Source organism: Aulonocara sp. 'chitande type north' Nkhata Bay, linkage group LG7, assembly GCF_057382095.1.
Source record: "Aulonocara sp. 'chitande type north' Nkhata Bay isolate Kocher_YH1m ecotype deep benthic linkage group LG7, A_spYH_male_GT1.1, whole genome shotgun sequence".
NCBI classification, from domain to species: domain Eukaryota; kingdom Metazoa; phylum Chordata; class Actinopteri; order Cichliformes; family Cichlidae; genus Aulonocara; species Aulonocara sp. 'chitande type north' Nkhata Bay.
In genome coordinates this window covers 43,612,659-43,638,792 of record NC_141350.1, presented here as the reverse complement: position 1 = coordinate 43,638,792, position 26,134 = coordinate 43,612,659, and the positions used below count along the sequence as shown (strand labels likewise).

The following is a 26,134-nucleotide window of genomic DNA, read 5'->3' as shown; positions in this document are numbered from 1 at the left end:
CAGGAAAATCTGACGTGCATGGCGAACTTCACCGACGATATTTAGGGAGGAATAAACACACATCAAACATAAATGAACCATTTGCCTGTCTCCATAATTGAGAGCATTTTCTCTTCTTATGTCAACACTCTCTCTCTCTCTCTCTCTTTTTTTTTTTGCTTTTTCGGTCATGTTATGTTTACCTGTCAAAGGCTTGTTACAAACTATGAAACACATTGTGCAGACTTCTGGATGTTAGAAGAAAACTAATACTGCTCATGAATGAGACTAAAGGCAGGAAGGTGTCCTTTAAAACTAAACATGTTAATAGGACCTCCCTGTTTATATCATAGTTTAAGATATAGCACGTGTATTTCAGTAATAGCCTGCTTAGGCCACTATACGTGCTGGCCTCATATCAAATGTGAAGGCAGACTGAGTCTATGTTTGACGTTTTTTATATCTAATCTTCCTTTTCAAACATTTAAACAGCAGCGAGTCTGCAGCTGAGGGAATACAAACTCAAATTGTCGGAACAGGTTTGCTCGTTTCTTGGATTCATTTGGTGATTTATTAAATGTATAACTGTTATTCTAATCTGCTGCTGAGTCTCTTGCACTTTTCTTTATGCTGTATATTTTCACGTCTCTGGAATAGTTGGAAGTTAGATAGTCAGCTGGGAAACTTTGTGTTAACTCATGGAGCTGAGGATATCGTGGATATCGTGGATATGCTGATCTCGCTCCGTGGTGTACAGGGCCGTTTACCCTCATGATTAATATTCACAATAAAAATATTAGCCGAACATCATGAAGTCTGTATGTGTTTCATAGTGTCGAACAACCTTTGTACAGTTAAAGCCAGCAGTTACTACATGACGGAAACACCAACGTTATCTCTTTTATGTGTTTATACACAGGTCACGCTGATTGCTGAAAAAAAAACCCAAAGATCAGGTGTTAAACAGATTTATTTGCTCTCTCCTCCTTAAACATGTTTTTAATGTTAGTTACAATTCAGAATTGGCGACTGAAACACGTAGGACACATAAGAACATCAGGAAATAAAACACCGATAAATATAACCTCAGTAAAAGAAGTCAGCGGGGGTTACTACAGCTGTGTACCGGGGCCTGCGCTTTGTCGGTGGGATTGCTTGCGAGGCGAGCGGGTCTATCCCACGCTTTGCCGTGAGACTGGGCAGACATCTCCGAAATCATCGAAGCACTTTTGCAAAGAGGCTGTATCTTGACAAACCGACCAGACACATGAAGATTAAACCACTACATTCTCGGCTAAAAAAATATTAAAACGGTATTTGGTGACACACAAACAGGGTTTTTCAAAGCTCAGTTCTGTTAGCTTCCACATGCCGGTTGTTGTGTGCTAGAAACAATGGCCACCAGGCCAAAGCAATGGTTTTGACTCGATCAGCGTTAACCCCGCCCCCTGAGTTTGATGGGTGAGGCTGACAGATAAAATTATTTCATGATGAGAGCCAGACGCCAGGACTGCCAAAATGAAATAAATAAATATATCATTAAATAATTAATTAAATGTGTCAATAATTAATTAAATGTGTCAATAATTAATTAAAATGTGAAATACATAAATAATTAATTAAATGTGTCAATAATTAATTAATTACATGTGTCATAACTATTTATTTAATTAATTAATTCCAATTTTAATTAATTATTGCCACATTTAATTAATTATTTAATGGTGTATTTAATTAATTCATTATGGCAGTCCTGGCGTTCCATAGTCCGGCGACCCCAGAGGGTTAATCTAAAACTTTAAATTTTCAGTTCAAAGAAGTACAGGAGTGAGTATGTATAGCTATCTGTAAAACATGGTGGAGGCTCTGTCATGGTTTGGGTTGCACAAAAATGTATCAGATTTTGATCCTCTATGTATCACCTGAAAGTGTCAGATTAGCAGCAGTTTCATTTTTTGGGCCCATGATGCTGAACACACTGCCAATCCAGTAAAAGTGTGTGTCTTCAGGTTGTGTCATGTGAAGGCTGTGTGCAGGCAGGAGTGGTGATATAGAGGACCCAAAGTGCAGACACTCGGGGGCAAAACGTGAACTCAAAACTGCTTTAATGCTGAACTCAAAAGTAACAAAACTAAGAATCCAAAATAAACTTATACAGACAGACAGAACACAGCAAGATGAAGGTAGATTGCGACACAGGAGACAGGAGGGAAACACAGCTGGGGCAAATCAGGGCTGATGAGACAAAGGAAGCAAAACCAGAGGCATTAACATGAGACACGGACTTTCAAAGTAAAAGAGGAACCACAGACTGAACTTACAGTCACAGACTCACAAGCAGGCACTGCAACAGAGAGAACAGAGACGTGGGACCAGGCAGCCCATTCTCACTCCCGAGGCGTAACATGTCGACGTTTTGTCACGTCCCGCGGCGTTCCTGAGGAACGCGAAAGGAGACCTTTGGCGTTCTTATGGTACGCGGCGGGTTATGGCTGGAATCCAGTGCAATGACGCTCCCGCGTAATAGACATTCCAGCCCTGTATTCCAGCCCTAAACCTAACCTTATCCGTAGCCCTGACCATAACCTTATTCCTGACCTTAACCAGGACTTTAATGATGTTAAATAGCGTGTTTCTAAGCGATTTGAAGAAAAAGAGCAAACGTGTAGATTCAGTCCAGACGGTTCTCATATTTCCTCTTTTTTCCGAGGTCGTCATTTAGGAACGTGGTGGGTAGCCGAAAGCGTAATATGTTGACGATTTGTCACCTAGCGTAAAATGTTACGCTTTGGGAGTGAGAACGTGTTGAGACACAGACAGTGACACAGATAGAATAGAGGGAGTATGGAAACTAAAACTTAAGAACTACATAATCACACAACAAGAAGAACTGGGGAAAATAGAAATGCAAAACAGAAACCAAAACCTTCACAATAATAACTAAGATGACAACACAAATAAAGGTACAAAACTGAAACCACTGGCTCAACGACCCAGGTACCCTAACAGGTTGTGTTGAAGAATAAAGTTTGCCATACCACATGTTGACTTTTAGGCTTATTTTAATTGTACAAACTCTCATTTTACTTTGCATATTGTATTTCCATGTATGTGTGCATGTTTCAATAAATCACTGCAACTATTTCCCATTTTCCAAAGATTAAGTATCCTCTGGTAAGACACTGAATGTAACACTTTATAATACAGCCTGTGACTAAGCATGTAATTCTGCTGTAATAGGGTTGAATTTTGTTTTATTTGAAATTCAAAAGTAAATAATATTTACCTACAATTATTTAAAGGTAGGTAGACTAGATTAAAATAAATTAAGTACAGCGTAAGTCATTCTAAGTAATACTTATATTTACTTTTACTTATAATCGAACCCAAAACTTAACTTATCAGAATTAACAATAAACTGTTCCAAATTCCTGCTAAATGCCTAATATAAAGTGGGGGAAACTCAATAATAGAACATCCATCGTGCACATTAACATAATGATTATTAAATACAGATGTAAAAAAAGGCAAGATTAATGCACTCCATAACATGAACCGCACCCTGAGAAGTACACATTAACAATTTAAGACATGAGGAAAGAATGTTTGTTTTTCTGCAAAAGAACCATAAAAATTATGCAGTACTTACAGTTACTTACACAATACTGTGTGCTTCCTTTCCTGTAAAGTTATGCAATACTTATAATATTTAGAATTACTCGTGCACTAAGTAAAATTACTTAGACATTACTTAAAATGTACTTACAGTATAATTCTTTTTTCCCATAGACTTGTTGCTCCCTTATTCTAGCTTGTTTTTAAGCATTTGTAGGCAAATATAATTAAATTCTAATCTGAAATAAAATACTTTGACATTCTATTTAATTACAGGGGGATTTACAGCCTTGGTCATATTATAAAGTGTTAATCTATAATTTATGATCCCTTTTCAGTAAGTCTTTCGAAAAATTCCTCTAAAGAGTTTTAGTTAATGGTATTTCGTTTCTTCCCAGAATAAGATATCCACAGTTCATCTTCTTTCCATTGAAAACAATTTGTGAAACGTTCTCACACCCATCTTCGTCATATCACGTATCCTTCATGCTGACAGTCGCTAGGGGTCGCCCTTGAGCGTTTTCCCAGAATTTTATTTTATTATTGTTTTTGGTGTGTGTATTTGTATAAAATATTACTTATATGAAGAAAACTATCACTTGAAATTCTCTCTGAGATGAAATGCTGCTTACTCGACTACAAATATTTTTTGGTGGGGGAATAAATGGAGCCGATAATCTGTTAACGGGACTGAACAGAAACGTCTCAGCTCTGTTAGCGAGCACAATAAAATCACCAGACCACAGACTGTGCATTTCTTAGCAGACATTTTAAAGTCTTCTATCGGGAGAGGTTTCGGTGCTCTTGTTGGTTCCATTAGGACTTTGAGCTCCATCAGTTTGTTTCAATTTAATTCTCTGTAGCAACTGGTAAACACCACAGTGCAACCAGGAGGCCGAGCGCTGCTTCCTGTGTGTGCTTCCACATGGAGAAATACCCCCCCACCCCCGCCAAAAATAAAAGAAGTGGACAGATCTTTTTTTTTTCTTTTCCAGAATTCTGAGAAAACAGTCAGAATTCTGACTGTTTTCCCATAACTCTGAGGTGGGCACCTGCAAGCAACTAGCTTCAGTGACAGCGATGTGTTTATTTTGAGTGTCTTCATAGTTTTATTTTTGCAATACACCAATTTAAACTTCCAACAGTGCAATTTGAGTTCTGGGCATCCCAGGCACTATACAGAAAGGCATAAAGTCAAACATGACGAGTAAAGACAAAAGGACCAAACCATAAACACAGAATGAAGACAATAAAAGGAGACGCAAACTGAATCACTGTCTACTGTTAAAAACAGACGAGGCAGTAAGCAGAACACAATATATATATATATATATATATATATATATATATATATATATATATATATATATATATATATATATATATATATATATACACATATGTATAAGTAGCTGCTGCCATTGTTGGAAACTGGAATTGACTGGGCCGCGCTATGAATTCTGTTATATTGTGGGCCACGAAGGATACACCTGACCCATCCTTCAAATCTAGGGAAAAGGAGGGTGCATTTGTTGGCTGAGTCTATGAATTTGGACCGCCCTGTGACATAATCGGCCTACAAATGTGACCTCAGGAGGATGCAGCCTATGAATTTGGACACCCCCCCTTCTGTCTCCAAAAGTGCAACATGGCAGCTCCCACAAGTGGGATATGTCTATTCCTACACCATCCTACAGGGTACCTTTTCCTGTGTGGACATACCTTTGGTAAACCTTCCCAGACTGCACTGGAAAAGAGCAGCAAGTCAAAAAAATACCACACATCCCAATAAAATGATCGTAACCAGCATGATGAAGTTGTAAAATTTGTCAAATCCTTTCAAATCACAAGCAGTTAAATGTAAAGACACAAAAAAGAAAAAGGTGAATACATGTGAAGATGTCAAGTCTTTATTAACAGGTTGATTGTCACTGGGCATTAGAGGAAGCATTCGGGGGAAAAGAGAAACTATAGGAAGAAGGAAAAACTTAACAGACCTCATACTATTCAATGAAAGTCACATTTACCTCCATTTTCTTCCATCTTATATCAATACCAGTCAATCAAAGTATACCTGACACACAGTTAAATACCTGAAACGGCCACAAGGTGGCTTATGTGGTTAACATCACTGGAAGACCTGAAGGCATGCTACAGTATTAACCAAACAGCTCTACACATTTAAAAGTTCCATGCCAGAAAATGTCCAGAACAAAATCTGCACCTGTAAAAACGTCAAAGGGGAGAAAAGCAGCGAAAGGAAGTTGAGAGATCCAATGAACACAGGACGACCTTCTGTACTTTTGCTGACTCGACATGCATTTACAATAAATCCATGCTGTGAATATGGAGAAGAAAGGCAAGTTACTGGGAATAAAACCATCACTGACAATCTACTACATGAGGCTGGTGTGTGTGAGTGTGTGTGTGGCGTATCTGGCACTGATAAGCACCTATTTCTTTCTTTTTTCTTTTTTTCATCAATAAAATGACAATGACGGAAAGTAATGTGAGAAACGGGAAGTTTTGAACATCTGTCTACAACAGATTCACATTGTATGAATGACATCGCCTTGCAGGAGAACCCTGTGTGTGGCACCCTGTGTCATATGTTGTATTTACACAGAAACCTCCCAGTCTCTACTACAGCCATGATGCTGGAACATGTGCATATCAGGTGCTGACGTCCTGATATCAGTTTAATCTTCCGAGAAAATGATGGTCGAGATGTTCTTGAAAGCGAATGCTGCCCCTCAAGGGCCCAAAGATCACCAGTACCATCTTTACTTCGGACAGACAGCGCCTCTATGATGCTCTTTTTTATCATTTAATCACGTTAGACTGCAAAGATGGTTCACAAAGTGCTTATTTTTGTTTTGTTTTGTCCCCTATTTTCTGAAAAGTGTTACTGGCATCAAATTAAAAAATTTGCTTAAAACCAATTACTTACCATTTTCAATATTTGATGCTGTCTTTTTCTACTTTTTGGTAAATGATGGGCTAAATTGTTTGCAGGTAATTTTATTCCTGTTTTTTGTTTGTTTGTTTGTTATTGGGGTTTTTTTTAAGATTTTATATGGCTTCCCATCTTTTTTTAAATAGATTTGTATTTTTGTTAGCCTGATCATATTTATCAAGTCATATCTGACAACTTATGGCACAAATTACAAAACTCCACAGAAAAAAAAGAACCAATTGCTGTACTCCCTTTTTGAAACCTCAGACTAAGCAACCTACTGAGCAACCATCTGCAGGTTATAAACACACTAACTGGCTCTTAGAAGGTTTGTCACTGCACATGCACACACCTTGCTACACTGGGTTGAACCTGGACTTCAGAACAGCCTTTATTCTTTATGGCATAGATTCAACAAGTTGCTGTAAACATTGCTTGGAAATTTTAGTTCATATCAACATGACTACGGATGCAGATTTTTCAGCTGCACATCCATGATTTGAATCATAACGAGGTCATAAAGGGATGGGCGTCATCAGCAACAACACTCAGGTGGGCTGTGGTGTTTAAATGATGCTCGGTTACTCCTGAGCCCAAAGTGTGCTAAGAAAATATCCCCCACACCATCACAACAACAACAACCTGAACTGTTGATTCAAGGCAGCATGAATCCATGCTTCATGTTATTTACGCCAAGTTCTGACCCTACAGAAATCGACACTCATTAGACAAGGCAGTGTTTTTCAGATCTCGTTTTCCAATTTTGCGGACAGGAGTGTCAAGGTCCCAGGTTTGATGTGCTGTGCGTTCATGCTCTTCTGCAAACCTTGATTGTGACGAATGCTTATTTGAGTCACTGTTACTTTCCTATCAGCTCAAAGTAGTATGGCCATGCTCACCTGGCCTTTTTTTGACCATTCTCTGTATTTTAGAAACTGTAAACTGGTTCCTAAATTACCCAGCCTAGCCCATTAAGCAACTATTTTCATGCTCAGTTTGAACTTCAGCAGGTCATCTTGACCTTGTATACTTGCCTAAATGCATTGGATTGCTACCATGTGACTAACTGATTAGATGTGCATCAACAAGCAGTTGAACAGGTCTAGCTTATGAAGTGAGTGCATATCTAATCCAATTTGAGTGACTAGTTAGAGAGCTATTATATCAGTATCACTAGGTCTTTTCCTGACATTTATAATTTCATGAATACTATATGTAACACATGTTTCTGCATACATAGACAATTAATTTATACATTGACACATTATTAGTCTGATGTGAAGATCTGCCACTTAAACTAGTCTTTTTTTGCTGTTATGCTACACTTTGTGATGCTACACCCTCCCCTGTCCATAGCGCTAATTTGTTTTAAAAGCACAACATGGTGATAAGCTGATATTTAACAGGTACTCAGCAAGAACACAAAAACATTGCTTTGATTCACAACATTTGGTGTAATGCAAAGCTTGCTGAGTAAGAGCCAAAGCTGTTAATCTTGCGTTTTTGTGCTTTCTTCTCAGTTCTGCAGCAGCATGGCTAAGCGCTGCACTTTCATCCAGTTAAGACTTTTGTTCTTACAGTAAATAATCTGCAGTCTGGCTCTCCCCCATGGAGGGTTTAGTTTTCAGCAGTCCTTGTCTGTTTGAGCTCCTCCTAGCTTCATGGACCTGATGGATTGAGCCAAGAGTCCAAGCTGTGATCGGTCCAAACGTAGCCACTGTGATGGTCGCCTGTGGCTTCAAAACAAATGATAAAGAGATAATGCTCATGAGTAGAGTAACACACTGTCTGGATAGCATCCTCACAAAGACAACAACTACAACAACTACTACTCAGGATTACTCGCTCATTCACTCACTGGTTCTTACTTTGTGGTGTGTGCTCCTGTGTGACTCTGAGAAATTGCTCCCAGTGTGGATGAAGTACCAGTTGCTCCAAACAGTTTAGCCCAGCGAAGCCCACCCCAACAAGGACTTTGTGCCTGTTCGGTAGTAGGTAGATTTGAGATGCCACAGTCTTTTTCCACCTTTGTTTCTTCTTTCTTGTTGTCCATACTTATTTGAAACCAAGTATCTGTATGATTTTGGCTACAGTCCTCCATTCCATCCACAACGTCAGGCTCCTTAGGACACCACTCTGGAATAGGAGCTAACACTGGACTCCTGCTGGTCTGCATACAACCACACTGTTGCTTGTTGCAGCTTGAACTGTGAGAGCTGAGAGACTCTTGGTGGTGCAAATCAATCTGGTGTGAAATCTGACTGTAGTAGCTGATGCCTTCCTTTTTGTCGCCTTGCAGTCTTGGCCAGCTGGTTGCTAAAAGTGCTGAGCACGGTTGAGGTGGGGAGAGAGCCTGCTCCTCTGACCACAGCTGTCTGTGGCGTAACAGTCGGGGCTCCAGAAGCAAGTTGAGGTCAAAGGGCAACACAGAGAGTGGTTGCAGGAGAAGAAGCAGCTCCTGAAACAAAGGATGACAGCGACCCAGGGACATAGACAGGAACCCCCAAGAATGGTAGTAGGTTTTCACAACATCTAGGAAGAAAGTAAAGGAAGTGATCACACACAGATCCACACATAAGCAATAATATTTTGATAGCTTCGGTTCAGTTTTTATCATGGGTACTTTGGACTAGAGCATTTAAAAAGCTGTATTATGTCTTATCTTATTTAAAGTTGGATGCTCGTATTTTTCATGGATAAATGTTCAATTAATAAGATAAATCTAGTCCTGGTATGCTTCAGAAAGACTCCAAAGACAAATTCTCCAACATTTTTTCTACTGACCCGACATTCCTGGCGAGGGACAACCAGTCAGAAAAATTGAACTTCTAGGGAGACAGCCTTAAAGCGACAGGAGCTAAGATTTCCAGCTCCTGTACTATAGATAACTACTGACAAGTTTTTGATAAGCTTACAGCTGTTTAGCTGGTTAACCTGACTTTAGGTTGTTAGACTGATAGCATTCCCTAATTGGTGCTAAATCCAAAGAAGACAGCCAACAGACTGAAAGTATTGAGGAGTAAAAAAAAGCAGGATACAGGTGGGAGATTATGTTATTTCAAGAGTCGTTGCAATCCATTTAGTTGTTAAGCTCACTGAGTGTCAGCGAAAGTGGTGCACAAGCTGAGTTATGGCTCCCTGGAGGCAGAAATAAAGAACTATAAATTGCCTGTCGCCTCACCTTTTTGACTCTGAAGATGACTGAGCCAGAACTCCAAAGCTCTCAAGCTGTAAGAAAAGAAACAACCAAGAGAACATCAAAGGTTATGTTCTTCGCACATCTTTATTTGCCTCATTAGTAACATCAAAGGTATTTACTTAAGCAGGCCCATGATGAAGGCTCTCAGTTTCATGCAGTGGCTGGTGAGCTGGGGACAGCGTCTGATTTTGGAAACAAGACTGTGAAGAACTCTGGTGGATGGACCTGTGTTAAACAGAGATTATAAAACTATATCAAAGACCACAGAATCCTGCTTGGGCAAACTGATGAGACCCTTTAGCCTACCAATCCTAGTAGAGGTTTCGACCACACTCCAGGCATGATTGCGGCGTTGTCCGATTATAAAATCCAGTTTGTGATCCCTAAGACCGTCCTCTAGAATATCCTGGATCGTTGGACACAAGTGTTCCAGGACCAGACCAGCGATTGTAGGACTGTAAGAACTGTTCCCCAGGCGCATCTGAGCCAGAGGAAATGTTATACATTATATTTTTTGCTTACACAATATACCTGCTGGCACATTTATATTGTGATATGTCAATAACAATGCTAAGGTCAGCAAAATACCTTTTCTTCAGGATCTCTGCTGCTGCCAAAATGAGCCATAATCAGATCCACCGCCCTGCTCACAGACCTCAGCAACCCTGGAGACACCAAACAAGCAAGTTGGACAGGATGAATTTTATTCAGATACAATATCTGACAACTTTATACTTTATACTTGTTCAAGAGCATGAACTGGTGTGGTGTTAAGGTGTCTCTGTTGATTTCATTGCTAGTTAAAGCTTATGTGTGGTGTGATGCATGACCAACCAATGAGTAACACCCAGAAACTGTCAGTTTTAGGCTGATATACACTCACTGGACACTTTGGTGCAACTTTTTGACTGCCATCCAATCAGCCAGTTCCATGGCAGCAACAATGCATTCAGACATGTGGAAATGGATAATGTCAGTAACTTAAATAGCAACTTTAATAGCCGTTTCTAACAGGAAAGGGAGCCTACAATTCACACAAACTCACCAAAATTGGACAACAGAAAATTGGAAAAATGTTGCCTGATCTGCTGCGACATTCAGAAGGTATTTGGCCAAAACTTTGGCCTGCCTTGTATCAACAATTCAGGCTGATGCTGGTTGTGCAATGTATGGGAGGTATTTTCTTGGCACACGCTGTTGCTGACCATGACGCCATCATGTCACAAAGCCTAAATCATCTCAAACTGGTTTCTTTAACATGACAGTAAGTTCACTGTACTCAAATGGCCTCCACAGTCACCTGATCTCAGTCCAATAGATGTTTGGCATGTGGTAGAACTGGAGATTCACATCATGGATGTGCAGCCAACAATTCTGCAGTAAATGCATGTGCTATCATAGCAATGTTGATCAAAATCTCAGAGGAATTTTTCCAGCACCTTGTCGAATCTATGAGACGAAGAATTAAAGGCAGTCTGATGGCAAAAGCGATCAAACCTTGTACTGACAAGCTGTAACTAATAAGGTGGCCAGTGAGCGTATTTGTGTAAGTTAAGGATTCTGACAGTGTTCAAAATGTATTAAATGAAATTCAAAAACTAATTCAGGAAGCTTAAGCTTTCTAACTGCTAGACACAGCTCCACTTTAGCCCTGTAAGACTGGGACTGGCCCGGAGAGACTGGCAACCTGTCCAGGGTGACCTCTGCCTCTTAGCTGGAACAGGCTCCAACCCCTCCACAATCCTGAATTGGATAAGGAAAAGAAAAATGGATGGCTGGAGTTTTTTTTTATTTCAGTCCTCAATTTCAGATTTTATACTGGCCAACTGTTTCCCCCTAGTGCGACTGATTTGCTGCATTGCTGTCTCTCTATGTAGATTATTTTCCAAAAAGCCATATCTTCTTTTAATGATGAATTAAAACTCTGGAGATGGATAGTTCTAGGTAGGTTTTGGTATAAGTCAGCTTGTTTTGGGACTTTCCTTGTACTATCAGTTTAAAATCATGACACTAGACCAGTGGTTCTTAACCTGGGTTCAATCGAACCCTAGGGGTTCGGCAGAGTCTCCACCGTGACATGCACGGCTCATTTTGTGCACCAATAAAAAACATATCTATGTCTTGAATTTGAAAAATAAAATCATATTTTATTTTTCACTAAAGAGGGGTTCAGTGAATGCGCATATGAAACTGGTGGGGTTCAGTACCTCCAACAAGGTTAAGAACCACTGCACTAGACTATCAGCGTGTGTTTCAAGAAAGTGTTCACTAACTGGGTCAATACACAGTCATAGGAGAGCAGGGTTTCGGGGTTCATTATCATATTTCAGGAATGCAAATGTCGAAGGGAACCAAAGATGAAAGAGTCGTTTTTTCCATTTCAGCAGCGGTCTTCAATGACTCGCTTCACCCTGTCTCTCTTCTTCATCTCTCATACTGGCTAGCCTCTGCAAATGTCACAGTAAATTCTTTATGCATGTTGATGCTGCCTGCAGTGCTGCACCACATAGACTTTTTGCAGTTGTGCAAATGCCTCCTCTATTACTAATCTTTACCTTATTGGAAATGGTTTACATTTATATAACTATATTTACACCAAGCGACTTATATGGTAGCACTAAAACAAAGTGATTGCGATATAAATCATTAACACTGTTTCTACTGCATCCTTCTCTCTTTTGTCCCGCAGTCGCGCACACATAGGCTACAGAGAGGACGGCTCAGCCAATCCTGTGCTGGGAGAGTTAAAAATAGGTCATGTTTGAGAGGAAGCCCCTTCAGGGTATTCAAAGCACTGCTGCAGCACTGTGAGTTTTTATTGCTGCTCTTAACAACTCATCACCGGCTAGACAATCCAGTCACTTTTTACTACATTTCAATTATAATATATTGACAGTATTTCACATCATTTATCAGCAGTCAACTGAGGCTCACTTCTCCTCTGAAGATGGCTGATAGACATGGACTCATAAGACGTATCGGGTGAGAGGTTGAACTCTGTGGGCGGCCTGTCGCTCAGGATCAGAGACTCACTGTGATGACTCTGATTTGGCTTCAAACTGTGTCCAGCAGAGTCCTGGATTTGCAGCCCTGAAGCGGCCAAGGAGAGGAGAGAACTCAGAGAGGAGAGAGGAGCCACTGAGGAGAGGGCAGCTGTGAAACTAGAGTGAAAAAAGCCTGAGTCAGCTGCAGGTGCCGCTCCACACTGTGGGAGCTTTTCCTGTGGCAGTGAGGTTTTGGGAGGAGAAACAGACACCTGCGAGTTTGGGTGGTGGGTGTCAGTGGTGATGGTTAAAGTGGGTGGGTTTTGAGACAATATTGAATGATAGGTGGTGCAGTTAAGGGAATGATTAGCACTTTTAGGCTCGGCGCGCACTTGGCTTTGCTCAAAGGTGAGACTGATCAAGTCCTGGTAGGTGGGAATCCTAATGAGACTGGATCGACTCGGAGCCGAGACAAGACTAAGCAAAGTGTTAGTCTGAGTTTGGCCTGAATGTGGGCCTGCTTTGTCTTGCTCTTGGGCCTCTGTGGGACAACTAGTATGATGTGAATCCAGGCTGCTGTTTGACGTGCATGGACCGGTGCAGTCTTGGCTTTCACCCAACTGATTCCATGAACGCGTGCGGATGAAGCACTCTGGGCTTGGTGTGCAGGTGGAGCAGGTATCAGAGCTAGAAGGAGCCTCTAGGAAGATGGAGCAGTGGTTGTCTGTCGGTGATGGGTGAAAATCTGAAAAACTTTGGCTGCTTTTGCCTTTGAAACTGAAGGCCGGCTGCATGTTAGCAGTCTTACTGCTCTTTTTATTTAGATACTGCTCTAGCAGGCAGCCAAGGGGCTGGGACGGCGGCTGCGGCTTTCCTGCAGGAACCAGAACAAAGGGCTGGATGGGCAGCGAGGTTGGCCTCTGGGCTTTACTGTAGCGCACCACATCTGGACTTGGTCCTGGGAAGGACATGTAAGATAAAGATTTTTCACTCAAAATCACAGACACAAAGCAAAAGAACTGGATTTTTCTATTAGCCACTGCTTTACCCTTCTCAGTATCACAAGGATAGTTGTGCTCCTGGTCCTGCATCACAGATGGCTGTGTGGTTGCCACTCTTGCGTCTTGGCATTTACTGCTATGTGGGCCACACTGGCTGGGGCACAGCGAGCAAGGCGTGTGGGAGAGGTTCTGGATGCTATCTGCCTGTTTCTTTCTGCAGAGGGCTTTGTCAGTGGAGGTGGTTGCAACCTGGTAATCTTGGATCTGAAAATGAGAACAGCAAAACTGAACACCCGTCTCCTTTTGCTGGTCCTCTATCAAGTTTATAAATGCTGTTCCCAAAAGGTGGTCAGATTGTCAAAAGGGAACAATGTGTGCAGCAGCAAAGTTCATTACTCTTATCAAAGCTGTGTAACTGATATATAAAACATTAGTACATAATTTAATTGAGTCATTTGCCATTTCTTCTATTTGCAAATCACATTAAAATTATAGATCTAAAAACAGTACTTCTAAATCTTTTTTTTAATCATCCAAACACTATAAAGTTTTTTTTTTTTACCTTCTCAATTTCATTCTGCTGTCCTTCTTTCTTCTGATCAAAACTGAGAAGGAAGGGGCTGCCTCTGCTCTGACCTTCGGGGCAGCCGGTGACACTGGACCAGGCCGGGCTGGGTGACTGGGAAGAGAGGTCACAAGTCACAAGCTTGTAGTACTTCTGGTTGGTCCCCATGGCCAGTGTGGCCTGGCTTTGAAGACAGGCAGTCAGGTCTGATACCTCTAGAGAGGAGAGACCCGCGGGTAGCTCCTCTAGTGAGTACAGATTGCAGTTAGAGTCAAGGCCCCGAGGGGACAGGCGGGAAGCAGAAAGCAGCATGTCAACCTCCTCTTTCGGAGGAGAGTAAACCGTCATGCTATCAAGTTTGACTTCTTCATTCTGACTTTGGGGGACAGGTTGGAGGTTGAGGAATACACATCCCTCTGATGACCCAGAGGGGTGAGCTGCAGGACTGCTGAGATCATGAGGTGTGGCAGGATTGTTGCTCCTGTTGTACATAGTGCAGAAGTTAACCAAGACGCCGTCAGAACTGTTACAGGAAGAGTCACTGACATACTCCGTGTGGTTGTTGGAAAGAAGCTCTGGGGAACATTTGTGTTGGCCGTGGAGGCAGCAGGACATGTTATCCTCCAGTCTGTCTGAGTCCTTCTCCAAACAAGCCAACATCGTGATGCTAGATCTGCTCATGTGACAGCACTGGCATTCAGGTGGCAGTGAGTCCATCTGGTTGGACTGGTTAGAGAGCCACTCCTGATCGCTCTCACTAACCAGCATAGTTCCCTCATTGCCCCATTCACTGTCCAGGTTCCCGTGGGGCTTTGGGTATATTGGGTAGTTTGTGGCGACATTACTTAGCGGCCAATTGGAATTTCCATGCAGCACGAACGAAGAGTCCTCGTGATATCTGTGCAGATTATCTCCATCGCTGTCTTCATCCTCTTCGTCCTCATTTAGCTCTGTACAGGGAAGGAAGGAGTTGCGTGACCGGACATTGCTTCTAGGCACGGAGCTTTCCTTCTTCTGGTGGGAACTCGTCTCTTCGGGCGACGAGGTGGATTCGTACTTCCAGCTTCCGTCGCTGCCTCCCTCCTCTTCTGTCCGGTCCTCGTTGAGGCTGCTGTAGCTGCTGGAAAAATGTCTCCGGTCACCGGTGAAGGCATGCTCACAGTTTATCGACTCTTGCTCTGGGAGGGACACGGCCCGAGTCAGGCCTGCTGAGCACAGCCGGCCGGGCCTCTTGGCAGAGCTGCACAGGGCCTGGACAGGAAGCTGCCAAGTGGAAAGCTGCACCACGGGGAAGTGGCAGGCTATCAAGGTGTCCCCAGAGAGACTGGATGCTCCAATCATACTTCTGTATAGGGCTGGACAACGAAAGCTGTCTCCATGTTCCTATAATTTAATCCTGGAAGAGTAACACAGAATAGATTAAATTTTGGGGATTCTGCAGAAATTCATTCAGAATTATACAACAGGAAGCTTGTACAAGCGAAGATAAAATCAGTATTAAGCAGTGTTGGGACTAACGCGTTATTAAATAACGCGTTACAGTAACTACGTTATTATTGTGGTAACGAGCACGGTAACTAGTTATTATGCCAAAATCAGGAACGCGTTACTCGTTACTGGGATTTAGATAGGGTCGTTACTTCGTGTGGTGGCTATCGCGGAGCTTCCACAGATTCAGTAACATTAGCAAGTGGTGGAGGCCAGCAGGTGGATGAAGGAAAAGGGACGCAGAAGGAAAAGAGACCCGAGGCAGCCGCCGGTCCAAGTGTGAACTGAACTTCAGGTAAGAAGTTATGACCTGCAGTCTCTCTGGGTCAGATATAAACCAAGTTTAGGTGTAGTTTATTTTCGTTATTCTGACTTTTTCCGTACTGCGTGCTAGCTAGCATGACGGAGTTTCTATACAGCTGGGTGGGTGCTATGAAGTTAATGATGTTGAACTTTATTTTGTTCATAAGTTATTAGAGTTGCCAACCGTCCCGTCTGGTATTCAGAGAAAATATTAAACGCTTCTTATTGAGGTGAAAAGGAACAGTTTGTCCCGTAATTCAGCTACAATGAAAAAGGCACAAAGCTGGAGTTATTCTCTGTCTTTGCTGCACAGCTGCCTCTTCTTCTCTCATTCTCCCCCCTCCCTCTCCCGTTTCTACTTCAATCATGAAAACTGATCAATGATCAGCTGATCGGCTCTCTTGTTTGTTTATCGCTCACTTTGCGCCGAAAGAGGAAACCAGCGGATGTTGCGCTAAACAACAGCAGCACATTTAAGCTTGATCAGCTGTTGTTAGAATTTATTTAATATTAATTTCTAGTATCAGCTGATGTTTGCTGGAGCCACAGCTGTAAACCTGCTGGTCATGATATGGTTTGGTTATCTGGTGAGAGGGAAACATGAAGATGAAACCAGGAGATGTCCTTACTGAATCATCAGAGCTGAACAGGTGATGGAGAAACAGGTTTACTTTTTAGGTGACATGAATGAGTTGAAGGGAAGTTATGAACTGTTTCTGAGAGACAAATAACACCAGGATCCTTTTTTAGGTAGCTGACAGCTGGTAACTGTGCAGGTGCGGATCTAGCAAAGTGTTGCCAGGGGGTTGTAGGGCATTAACAGGGAGAGGTGGGCACAAGGAAATACTTTTCTTTCTTATTCTCATTTAAAATGTCTAGCTTTTAAAAAATAATTATCTGAATCTTACAACAAACGATTGATAGATTGATGCATATATACCATCAAAACAGTGTACAACACTGTCACAACAGTGTTTATTTTCATTCAAAGGCTTTATGATTTTTCCTATAATGGTGGGCCAGTTTCTAGTCAAAATGCCCGGGACGATTTTCTGTCCCAGTCCAGCCCTGTATGCAGCTCATCTGCAGTCTGGTGTTACCTACATCTTCCTATTCAGAAGGCAGAATTTCCGAGTTCTGAGTACAATCGAAAGCACCACGACTGCAGTTTTTGTGTTGGATGTAAAAGGCGCACATGACTCTGTGACGTAGGCTAGAATCATGGCAGCAGTCAATGACGGTCCAGGCGTGGGATTTCTCTCGTGGAAATATGCACGTTATCATATCCTTTCTATTGGTAGGTGGCACAGTGCACTTGTGGCAAGTAAGCAAGCTAGAAGACCGGCAAAGTTATGGGAGAAACACATTAACAAGAGAATTCTGAGTAAAACCAAAGTTACTTTCCCTAGTAACTAGTTACTTTGAAAGTAACGAGTAACTTGAAGTAACTGAGTTACTTTTGAGAGAAGTAACTAGTAATGTAACTAAGTTACTATTTTAAAGTAACTTACCCAACACTGGTATTAAGTACACTACATTGATGGAATGCTCAGTCTCTATGTACAGCCATCAGCTAACACTGACAAGCATTAATCATAACTGAAAACGTTTAGAGTTTTGTGCAAAGCACAATTACATCTTTTTAAAAAATATATTTGCTGTTGCCATTTGCATGAGGATTTGTCTATTACTGCATACGTGCTTCTCATTTTTCTGTTTTCTTACCTCAGTGATTACTGCAGCTCAATGTTTTATGACGTGAACAGATTAAAGAGAAAAGCGAGAGTGTACAGTTTATCAAGTGGATTTTCCAACTGTATATGCAGCTCAGGGGCCTACTTAAACATTTTAGTGTTAGATTTAAAAAAATGCATTTTCAAATCTGGAGTAAAAAAAGAAGAAAAAAAGAAGAAGATAAAAACCTAAAACACATCTGCAAGCTACTGCTGTCACAGTCTTCTCCCTCAATTTACCCCGCCGGTCCTGCCATCCAAGTCTGCTTCTAGCAGCCTACACTCCATAATTCAGTCAACCATAACAAACTCCTCCTCTCTCAGCCTGGGCCAACCACAGTCACTCACAGTCATCTGGCTGCTCTGTAACTAGGGCAGCTGCACTGCAGAGTTGCTCCGCTGGCACTCCTAAGAGTAAATACACTTTCACATCACTTTAGTTAATTGAAAGTGTTCCATCATGTTCACGTGTAGTGCTGCTGACTTTGCACACACTCGTTTAAAATAAAAACATCTCCCCTTCATGCAATAAAATAATGAGGACAAGAAAAAAAGATAAATACAAAGCAAGTGCAAACTACATATAAAATATTCATCCAGTGGTGAGCACTAATGATGTTCAGTCACAGAAGAAAAGTGTGTTGTTGTAGTGTTGTTTTATGACTTTAAACCAGACTGAAATTGGAAAAATAAAGAACAAAGTAGAATAGAGGTTTAGGAACAAGTGAAGTAGCTTCCTGAAAACAAAACAAGTGTCTGATTTTCCTCACCCACATTAGCTCAGTCAGTAATGGAGATTATGTTGATGGATGAGTGGCTATGATTACCGTCTTGCAGTTATAGGCCTTCACTGACCCATAAAGCCTGCAGTTTATATTCCTACCCTGACTCGTATAACACGCGCAGTGAAAACTTTCAAGAGTCAAGAACTTACAGATATGATTGTTTCAAATTTAAATGTGTAATGTGTTACTGATTAACTATTAAGGTTTTTTTTAGATCTCTTATTTTCTTTATTTGAAATTTGATTGCACAGGTTCACAGAAAAATATATTTAAAATACCATTTTTATGATTCTGGCTCAGATACAGGCTTTATATATCAGAGGTGTCAAACTCAATTTACCACAGTCAAAATTTTGAAATAGCTGACACCATAAGAACGATAAGAACGGTGAAAGACGTCCCTCAGCGAAATCTTCTTAATATATTTGTGTCATTTAGTGTGTGATCTATTAACAAAACCTGATTAACAACCAGAGATAGGTGAACACACACACACACGAACACACAGTGGAATCCCAGTAAGAAGGGATAATGTGGATATTTAGTAACTGCACATTAATGTTTTATAGTCAAGCATCTTGTCTACATCCAGAAATACTTTCAATTTTCCAACCATTTTCACTCCTGTATAATCCACAAGAGGAACAGGAGTTCATATTACTGAAAAATGTAAGCGATTAATGAGTTCGTTACAATTTTTACATTTTCCAAAACCATCCATTGGGACAGATTACGCAGATTTGGATTTCGCAGACGCTTTTTTAAAAACACTGTAATGTAACTGTAATGTAATTCAACACATACATACTAAAATAACAATTGTACGCTTTTTTGTTTCTTGTAGGAGTTTTGCTAATTTTTTGACAGCTAATTTTTTATATTATGGCAAAAATTCACTTAGGGGACTGAAATAACAGTTGCAGGACAGCAGTGCTCATAAAACAACATTACACAGTTTACAATTATCATAATTCAGGTAATATAAAATATATATTATTAAAATATGCATGTCACGCCTGGCCATAAAGTAAAAGGCATACAGTTATCACCATCATATAGACGAGTTATCTTTGATTAAAGCACATTCTGTGTATTTCTGTGGGTTATTGCACATAACATATAATCACATCATATGACACAAAATCCTGTTTCTGGTAAATATTTTTGAATGATTATATAACATTGTTTAGTGCATGTCACACTTCAACTCTTTGTAATAAACCTGGTTTTCAAGATTGACCGTTTCAATTGACTGACAGTTTAATGGCCAGGTGAGGCCTGCTCCCTTGTTATATCATGACAAATAAAGTTGATTGAAATTCTGTACTCATATTTTATATATTTCACCTCATGTTGACAAAAAGAGGTGTCAGGGGCAGTAAGGGGGGGGGGGGGGTGTAAAAATCATGCAATTGAAGCTTTGAGAGACAGCAACAACTTAAGGAATTGGTCCAAGTGTGCAATCAAGAAATGCCTGCATGAATGTAAATACAGAGTTCACAACAAGGCACAAACCACTGGCTACACTCAAGAACTAGCAGGCCAGATTAGACGGCCAGAAAAGATCTGAAAGTGCCAGGTTTGGAAAAAGCATTTTAGACAGACCAAGATGAATTTTTCAGCAGAATGATAATAGTAAGAGAAAAGTCTGGAGAAGAAGTGAAACAGCTCATTATCTGAAACGTACCACATCACCTGTCTAATTTTTGTGGAGTCAATGTTATTGCATGGACATATATGGCTCCCAGTGGAACTGGGTCACTGGTGTTTATTGATGATGTGACTGCTGATAGAAGCAGGAGCATGAATTGTGAAGTGCGTAGGGCTACACTCTCTGCTCAGATTCAACTAAATGCTGCAAAACTGATAAGACAGAGCTTGATTGTGCACATGGACAAAAACCCAATACATGCTCCAAAAGCAACCCAAGAATTTGTCAAGGCAAAGAAACGAGATATTCTTCAATGGCCAAGTCTTTAACCTGATCTCAGCTTTTCAGTTATTAAATACAAAAGTGAGGGCAGAGAGATCCACAGACAAGCAGCAGCTGAAGGTGGCTGCTGTAAAAGCCTGGCAGAGCATCTCGTGGGAGGAAACTGTTTTTGTGGGGACTTCAGGCAGTCGCTGACTGCAGAGGATTTTCAAACTTTTAAAAATAATGCTTATTTTTTTTAAAATGATGTTAGTTTGTCCAATTAATTTTGAGCCTCTGGAGATGAGGACTGTGTATTAAAAAAGTAAACCCCTTGAATTAAAGCTTAAAGTCTGCGCTTCAGTCACACATTGACTGTCTGATTTGAAACCAACTGTGGTGGTGTACAGAGGCAAATTTCAACAATGTTTGTCCAACAAGTTATGAACCTGAATATGTTTTTCTGTGTTTGTCTTTATTTCTTCATTTCATTTGTTGCAGATCATTTTTGGCTCCTTAAATACGAGGACATGATTAATTTAGAAATGAAAGCTTTTCCACTTCCCAACTGCATAACAGCCTTGTTCATGGGCATCATTCCCTGATGGTCTTGGAACATGTAAGATATTATAGCTACATTTGACATTAGTATCAACAGCTATACTGAAAATAAAGGCATTTATGAATTTCAGTCCAGGTATGTATGGTGGAAGGTCTCAGAATCCCACTGAACCCCTGAATTATCACGAGTCACATCTATACATCAAGTGTCAGTATCCCAAACCTCAGCACATGCTGCTTCTGACTTCTAACCCCTGTCTACCTTATATTATGAAGGAATTTGCTCATAAAATGTAACTATAGTTATGTTTATTATTTAAAGTATTATCCATACTCGTAATAAACAAATCAGTTTAAGTTATTTGGTCAACATTTAGGAACCTTACACGAATATCAGTCCTTTAGTTTAGTTTCCCTTGAGTCACCCTATTTTCAGTATTATAATATAACAGGAATGTAGGCCAGAACCTCAGACTACTTGTCTGCAACAACATCACTGCAAAGTGGATACAACTCCTCATCTTTGCCGGTAGTCCTCCTACCTTGCATCTCAAATATCTAAGCCAATCAAACCGGCCCTCTGCGTACTGGAGCGCATGGACATGGTTCTGATTAACTGAGCTGCTTCTCTAGAAATATCTGTCAGGTCTAGTTAGCATCAACCTGAAGGATGGATGTTGTGGTTACATGAAAGCAAAGAGGCCCAGACAGTGCTTGTTAAGAGCGACGATGCCCTGTAACTAGACAACATCAGTGACTGCTCATCGTGGTCTCCAGTTAATGTGAAGGGAAAGTTTCACGAGGATCTCGAGAATCAGAGATGATGTCTGACCTGCATCTTACCTTGCGGCCAGGTGTTTGTGTGCATCTACACAATGGCAAAGAAATATTCAAAGTGGCTTAAGTGGGACACGTTAGACAACAAGAGGCAGGGCACACAGCTTCTAGAAATAGCAAACCCACACACAAGAAAATGTGAAGTGACCAAATACGAGAACAAGATATGAGCTGAAGCACTTAATGAAAGGCAACATAGCAGGAGCGCAAAACGCATTCAAAGCAGCACCTACTTGAAAACAGCCGTCAGTTAAAGGTGATCTCCATCCGAGCAGGTGCTTCATGTGGATGTGGTTTGGTCCAAAAACATGCACTTTTTTTTATTATTACGGACGAGACTATTCGACGCACTAGAGCCGTCAAAGGCGTATTATGAAAGCTAATGTTTTCATCTATGTTGTCAGAGATCTCCGGTTAAAACCTCTTATTCATAACTATTAATAAACACTAGGGTAATATGAAACCGCTCCGGCATTGAAGTCCCCCACAGACACAGCGGTCCCCACGCCGCCGCTTCTCCACCGCTCAGGATGGATGGGTTGTTGCGTCACGACCAGGTTAGCCAATGAGGAGGGAGAAGTTCCTGTTACTCAAGTATCCAAGACACCCGGTAGGAAGCAAGTAAAACCTAATATACTTCGATTTTTCTTATTTTGTTATTGTTGTTTTTTGTTTTGTCTTGTTTTGTTTTTGGCGGGGGTGGAAACGATAAAAATAAACATGCTGTTCAGTGCCTCGTCTGATTGCTGACATCTATTTTTCTTACTCAAGAATAAATATTATTATTATTATTGTTATCCACACTCATAATAAACAATATAAGTGGTGGGTGTAGTAAACAGTGAAGGCATGATCCATTGGTTCTCAAAACTATACGCCCTTGCTGCTCTAATAATAGAGTATTATTTGGCGGATAGCAGGCCTGTACGTCTCAAACGTGCTTTTGCCATAGCATATTCACTTCTTAAACAGCCCCAGCTCGCCCTCTAGCGGTGAAACTGAGGATTTAGGGTTCAGTTGTTGATGTGTTTCACTTCCCATTCTCACGTGATTGACAGCTCTAAAACCCCTTTTAGGTGAGGGTATCAATAACAGCTTCAGTCCAAGTAAGAGACGTGATATGTTCAAGACCTTCTGTAATACTGGCTGACGCTCTGCTGGCTGACCCCATGTAAACCCAACTGGTGGGAAATATGGCCACCTCTGCTTTCATATGTAAGCCAGATTTTGAAGGAGAGAATTGGGCATCTATCAAAGCATAATAAGAGTGAGGACGCAGCTCTGAATCTACAGTTTTAAGGCCACCTCAGAGGGCAAATCAGTTCTCCTCATTAATGCGAGATATAAACCATTTAGGGCAGGTATCTTCAAATCTCATTGGTGTGAGGTCATGGGCTCAGGCAGTATTTGTGGCATTTTTAAAAAGCTGCCAAACATGTCAGAATAACTACAGAGGCATAAGTACTAAGTACTACTGCAGGTATGAGTAATGACAGTAGATTTTGGCACAAAGTTCCAGCCCAAATTCTGTTTTTAGCTGGGTGGAAAGCTGTTTTTCAAGCTCCTCAACTGAAAGAGTAGCAGGAAGTGTGAGAAATATATAAATGTGTTTTGAATTTATTTTACTACTAAAAAAGAAAATGAAGATGTGGGCAGTACAACCTCTTCAAAAAAAATGTATAGTATATTTGAATTTTTACATTATTTACAATATTTACAAATAAATACATTAAAAAAATCTCTTTAAAAAAAAACAAAAAAACAACAGCAACAACCTTGAACCAATAAACCCAGAGCGGCTCAAACTTTGCATGGATATTTATATTTTCTTATAAAACACATTCAGATTACACAGCTTGTGTGATGTTGCAGCAGCGTTTTAGACAAATCACTTAAGGTGGTGCCATTTGATTGGTTATGCATGCCTGGATTTTACAGCTTTGTTTTTGATTCAGCGCGGTGGAAAAAGATCTGATTGCTCAGAATGAATGTTGGAGCCAGAATAAAGGAGCGGGCAGGTTTTTGAAAACAAAACAAAACAGGCAGTTGTGGTCCATAAAGCAGATGTCTGTTGTAGATTCTGATGGTGTTTGTGCATCTCTTTTTCAGGTGGTGATCCAGAAAGAACAGATATTTTTCCTGTAAAGATAAGAATGATTGCACCATTATTACCCTTTGACTTTATCCAGACCATGCATGCAAAATACACGTGTACACACCTTCACACTGCCTATGTACAGCATAGTAATGAACACACTGTGAAAACTGTTTTTTTTTTTTAAAGAATATGATGCTGAGTTTGACATTTAAGAGCTACACAGAGTTAATGTAAAATAGTCAAAAAATGATCAGGAGTATCAGGAAGACAGGTAAACCGATGGACTGTCATGAAATATTTAAGCTTCAGCTGTACCTGCAGTATTTTGTGCCACACTCTAGGTGATCCCTGCAGCTGGCACCGACTGGCTTCAGACTGTTCCAGCGCCACAACAGTGAACGTTTGGTTCGCTGAATTAAGCCATGCCACTCGTCAGGCACAGGCATTGAATGAACCTGTAAAGGTAAATATTTGATCCTTTAGCTTTGTCATATAAAACACTGATTAGAAAAAAAATATTTCCATGAAAGTTCAACAAACAATAAATAACTTACCTGAACGACACATAACAAAGACAGAAAAACAGAAAGGATGATAATTTTTTCCTGGAGAGTCCTCATGCTGCTTACAGATGACGTTCAAGACAGGGGCTGTTTTGCTGTAGGCTTGGTTTGTGAGCTACGCCTGTATTAAAGGCTTTAATTGGGTTGGGGAGGAGTTACCTTCTGAATAATTCATTAATTTGTTACTTTATTGACTAAGGCGTAAGGTTTGGCAGACTGAGCAAGTCAAGTCAAAGTCACTGATGGGAATCTGTTGCACAGTGGTAGTTATCACACAGCTGAAGACAAAGTTTATCTATGTGACTCCAAAGTACACTTTGGACCTCAACCTACTAAATGAGGCCAACTCCACGTCGGAGGTTTCTAAGTGAAACCCTAACGTGACTTTAGACCACTATGCATTTAGCCTTTTGCTCCACCCATGGAGTCTTGCCGGAAGGAACTTAAAAAATTAAATGAAGTTGCTTCATCAGATGTCCAAGATCTGATGAAGTGACTTCCCGAAGATTCCCTGAATTCCCCCCTTTCCCTACAATCAGTTTAGTTTCTGCCCAAACAAAACTTCGAACAGAGAGACCGCTTCCAGACTTTAAGCTAAGCTAACTAATAACATAACTTAAAAATCATTCAGATATGAATATGCAATTCCCACAAATTATCAAAATATTCAAGAATTTAGGATTTTGTGCACTGAAGTTTACATGAAGCTGGCAAAAAGAAACTAACAGTTAATGCAGATATAAACAACCATTTCTAATGGAAAAAAAATTAATTACACCATATGCACCCGTAAATATCAGGGGTTAAACTGCAGTTCACTGACAGACCACTTGGGGCAATATCTAAAAATGATTTCATAAATATCTTCTTGCTATGATATAGCAAGCGTATTTAAAGCGTATGCATGTCTTTATGCATCATAAATATTACAAGTTATTATTATTATTACTACTACATCCTCCTTAATGGTTGGGCCATTCTGAACAAAAGTCTTCATGACCATCACCACACATTGATTATTAACATCTATGTGTTTAAAAAAAAAAAAAGATTTATTGTTTCACGTGTTGCCCATATGTAACAATGGTCACTAATATTTGTATTCATGACGAATTTTGTTTGAAGAATTAGAAATAAAGTCTTTAAATATCACAGATACATAACAGACAAAAATTCTAATTCTGTCGATACTGAATATGTTTACGACGACCATCAGGACTTGCGTGAATGCTACGGCAAGTACTGCTAAGTTTTATGTAAACCTTTAATTGTTGTTATTCATTCCTATATTACACATGTCTGTTCTGCATGTAGCATATACCGATTTAAAATATAGATGAAAGACAGTGAAGGCAGCATTTTAAACTAAATGATCAGCCTGTGGGCAAACTTTGATCAGCAGCCATGATGTGAATCCAGAAGGCTACAATACAATTGGGTTGTGTGTGTGTGTGTGTGTGTGTGTGTGTGTGTGTGTGTGTGTTTTTAATGATTACTACCGGTCACACCAACATTATGGTATTACGGTTTTCCACGTAAACATTAAAACCCAAGG

General features: G+C 40.5%; 2 protein-coding genes across 3 annotated transcripts; both read right to left on the bottom strand.

Moving 5' to 3' along the window:
- Nucleotides 1-5,099: 5,099 nt before the first annotated feature.
- Nucleotides 5,100-22,431, bottom strand: LOC147325838 (AP-4 complex accessory subunit RUSC2). Of its 2 annotated transcripts, none has more exons than XM_086300563.1 (10): nucleotides 22,152-22,431; nucleotides 14,297-15,695; nucleotides 13,782-13,998; nucleotides 12,684-13,691; nucleotides 10,338-10,414; nucleotides 10,056-10,230; nucleotides 9,869-9,974; nucleotides 9,732-9,778; nucleotides 8,419-9,082; nucleotides 5,100-8,286 (listed from the first exon to the last, which is right to left on the bottom strand). In XM_086300563.1, exons 2-10 carry the CDS (start codon nucleotides 15,638-15,640, stop codon nucleotides 8,175-8,177), a joined length of 3,750 nt encoding a protein of 1,249 aa, XP_086156689.1. In that variant the 5' UTR covers nucleotides 15,641-15,695; nucleotides 22,152-22,431; the 3' UTR covers nucleotides 5,100-8,174. The 2 variants fall into 2 exon arrangements, with proteins under 2 accessions (XP_086156689.1, XP_086156690.1); XM_086300564.1 differs by having other exon boundaries at nucleotides 12,783-13,691.
- Nucleotides 22,432-23,578: 1,147 nt separating this feature from the next.
- On the bottom strand, nucleotides 23,579-26,055 carry LOC147325837 (liver-expressed antimicrobial peptide 2). Its single transcript, XM_086300562.1, has 3 exons — nucleotides 24,571-26,055; nucleotides 24,332-24,471; nucleotides 23,579-24,057 (listed from the first exon to the last, which is right to left on the bottom strand). Exons 1-3 carry the CDS (start codon nucleotides 24,634-24,636, stop codon nucleotides 24,024-24,026), a joined length of 240 nt encoding a protein of 79 aa, XP_086156688.1. The 5' UTR covers nucleotides 24,637-26,055; the 3' UTR covers nucleotides 23,579-24,023.
- Between the last annotated feature and the right edge of the window lie 79 nt (nucleotides 26,056-26,134).

Coding starts and splice junctions, on each gene's coding strand:
- LOC147325837 (XM_086300562.1), bottom strand. CDS start 24,636: ATGAGGACTCTCCAGGAAAAAATTATCATCCTTTCTGTTTTTCTGTCT. Junction 24,472..24,570: donor CTTTGTTATGTGTCGTTCAG/GTAAGTTATTTA, acceptor TTACCTTTACAG/GTTCATTCAATGCCTGTGCC. Junction 24,058..24,331: donor TGTGGCACAAAATACTGCAG/GTACAGCTGAAG, acceptor TTATCTTTACAG/GAAAAATATCTGTTCTTTCT.
- LOC147325838 (XM_086300563.1), bottom strand. CDS start 15,640: ATGATTGGAGCATCCAGTCTCTCTGGGGACACCTTGATAGCCTGCCAC. Junction 10,231..10,337: donor GCAGAGATCCTGAAGAAAAG/GTATTTTGCTGA, acceptor CCTCTGGCTCAG/ATGCGCCTGGGGAACAGTTC. Junction 8,287..8,418: donor ACAGGAGCACACACCACAAA/GTAAGAACCAGT, acceptor TTTGTTTTGAAG/CCACAGGCGACCATCACAGT.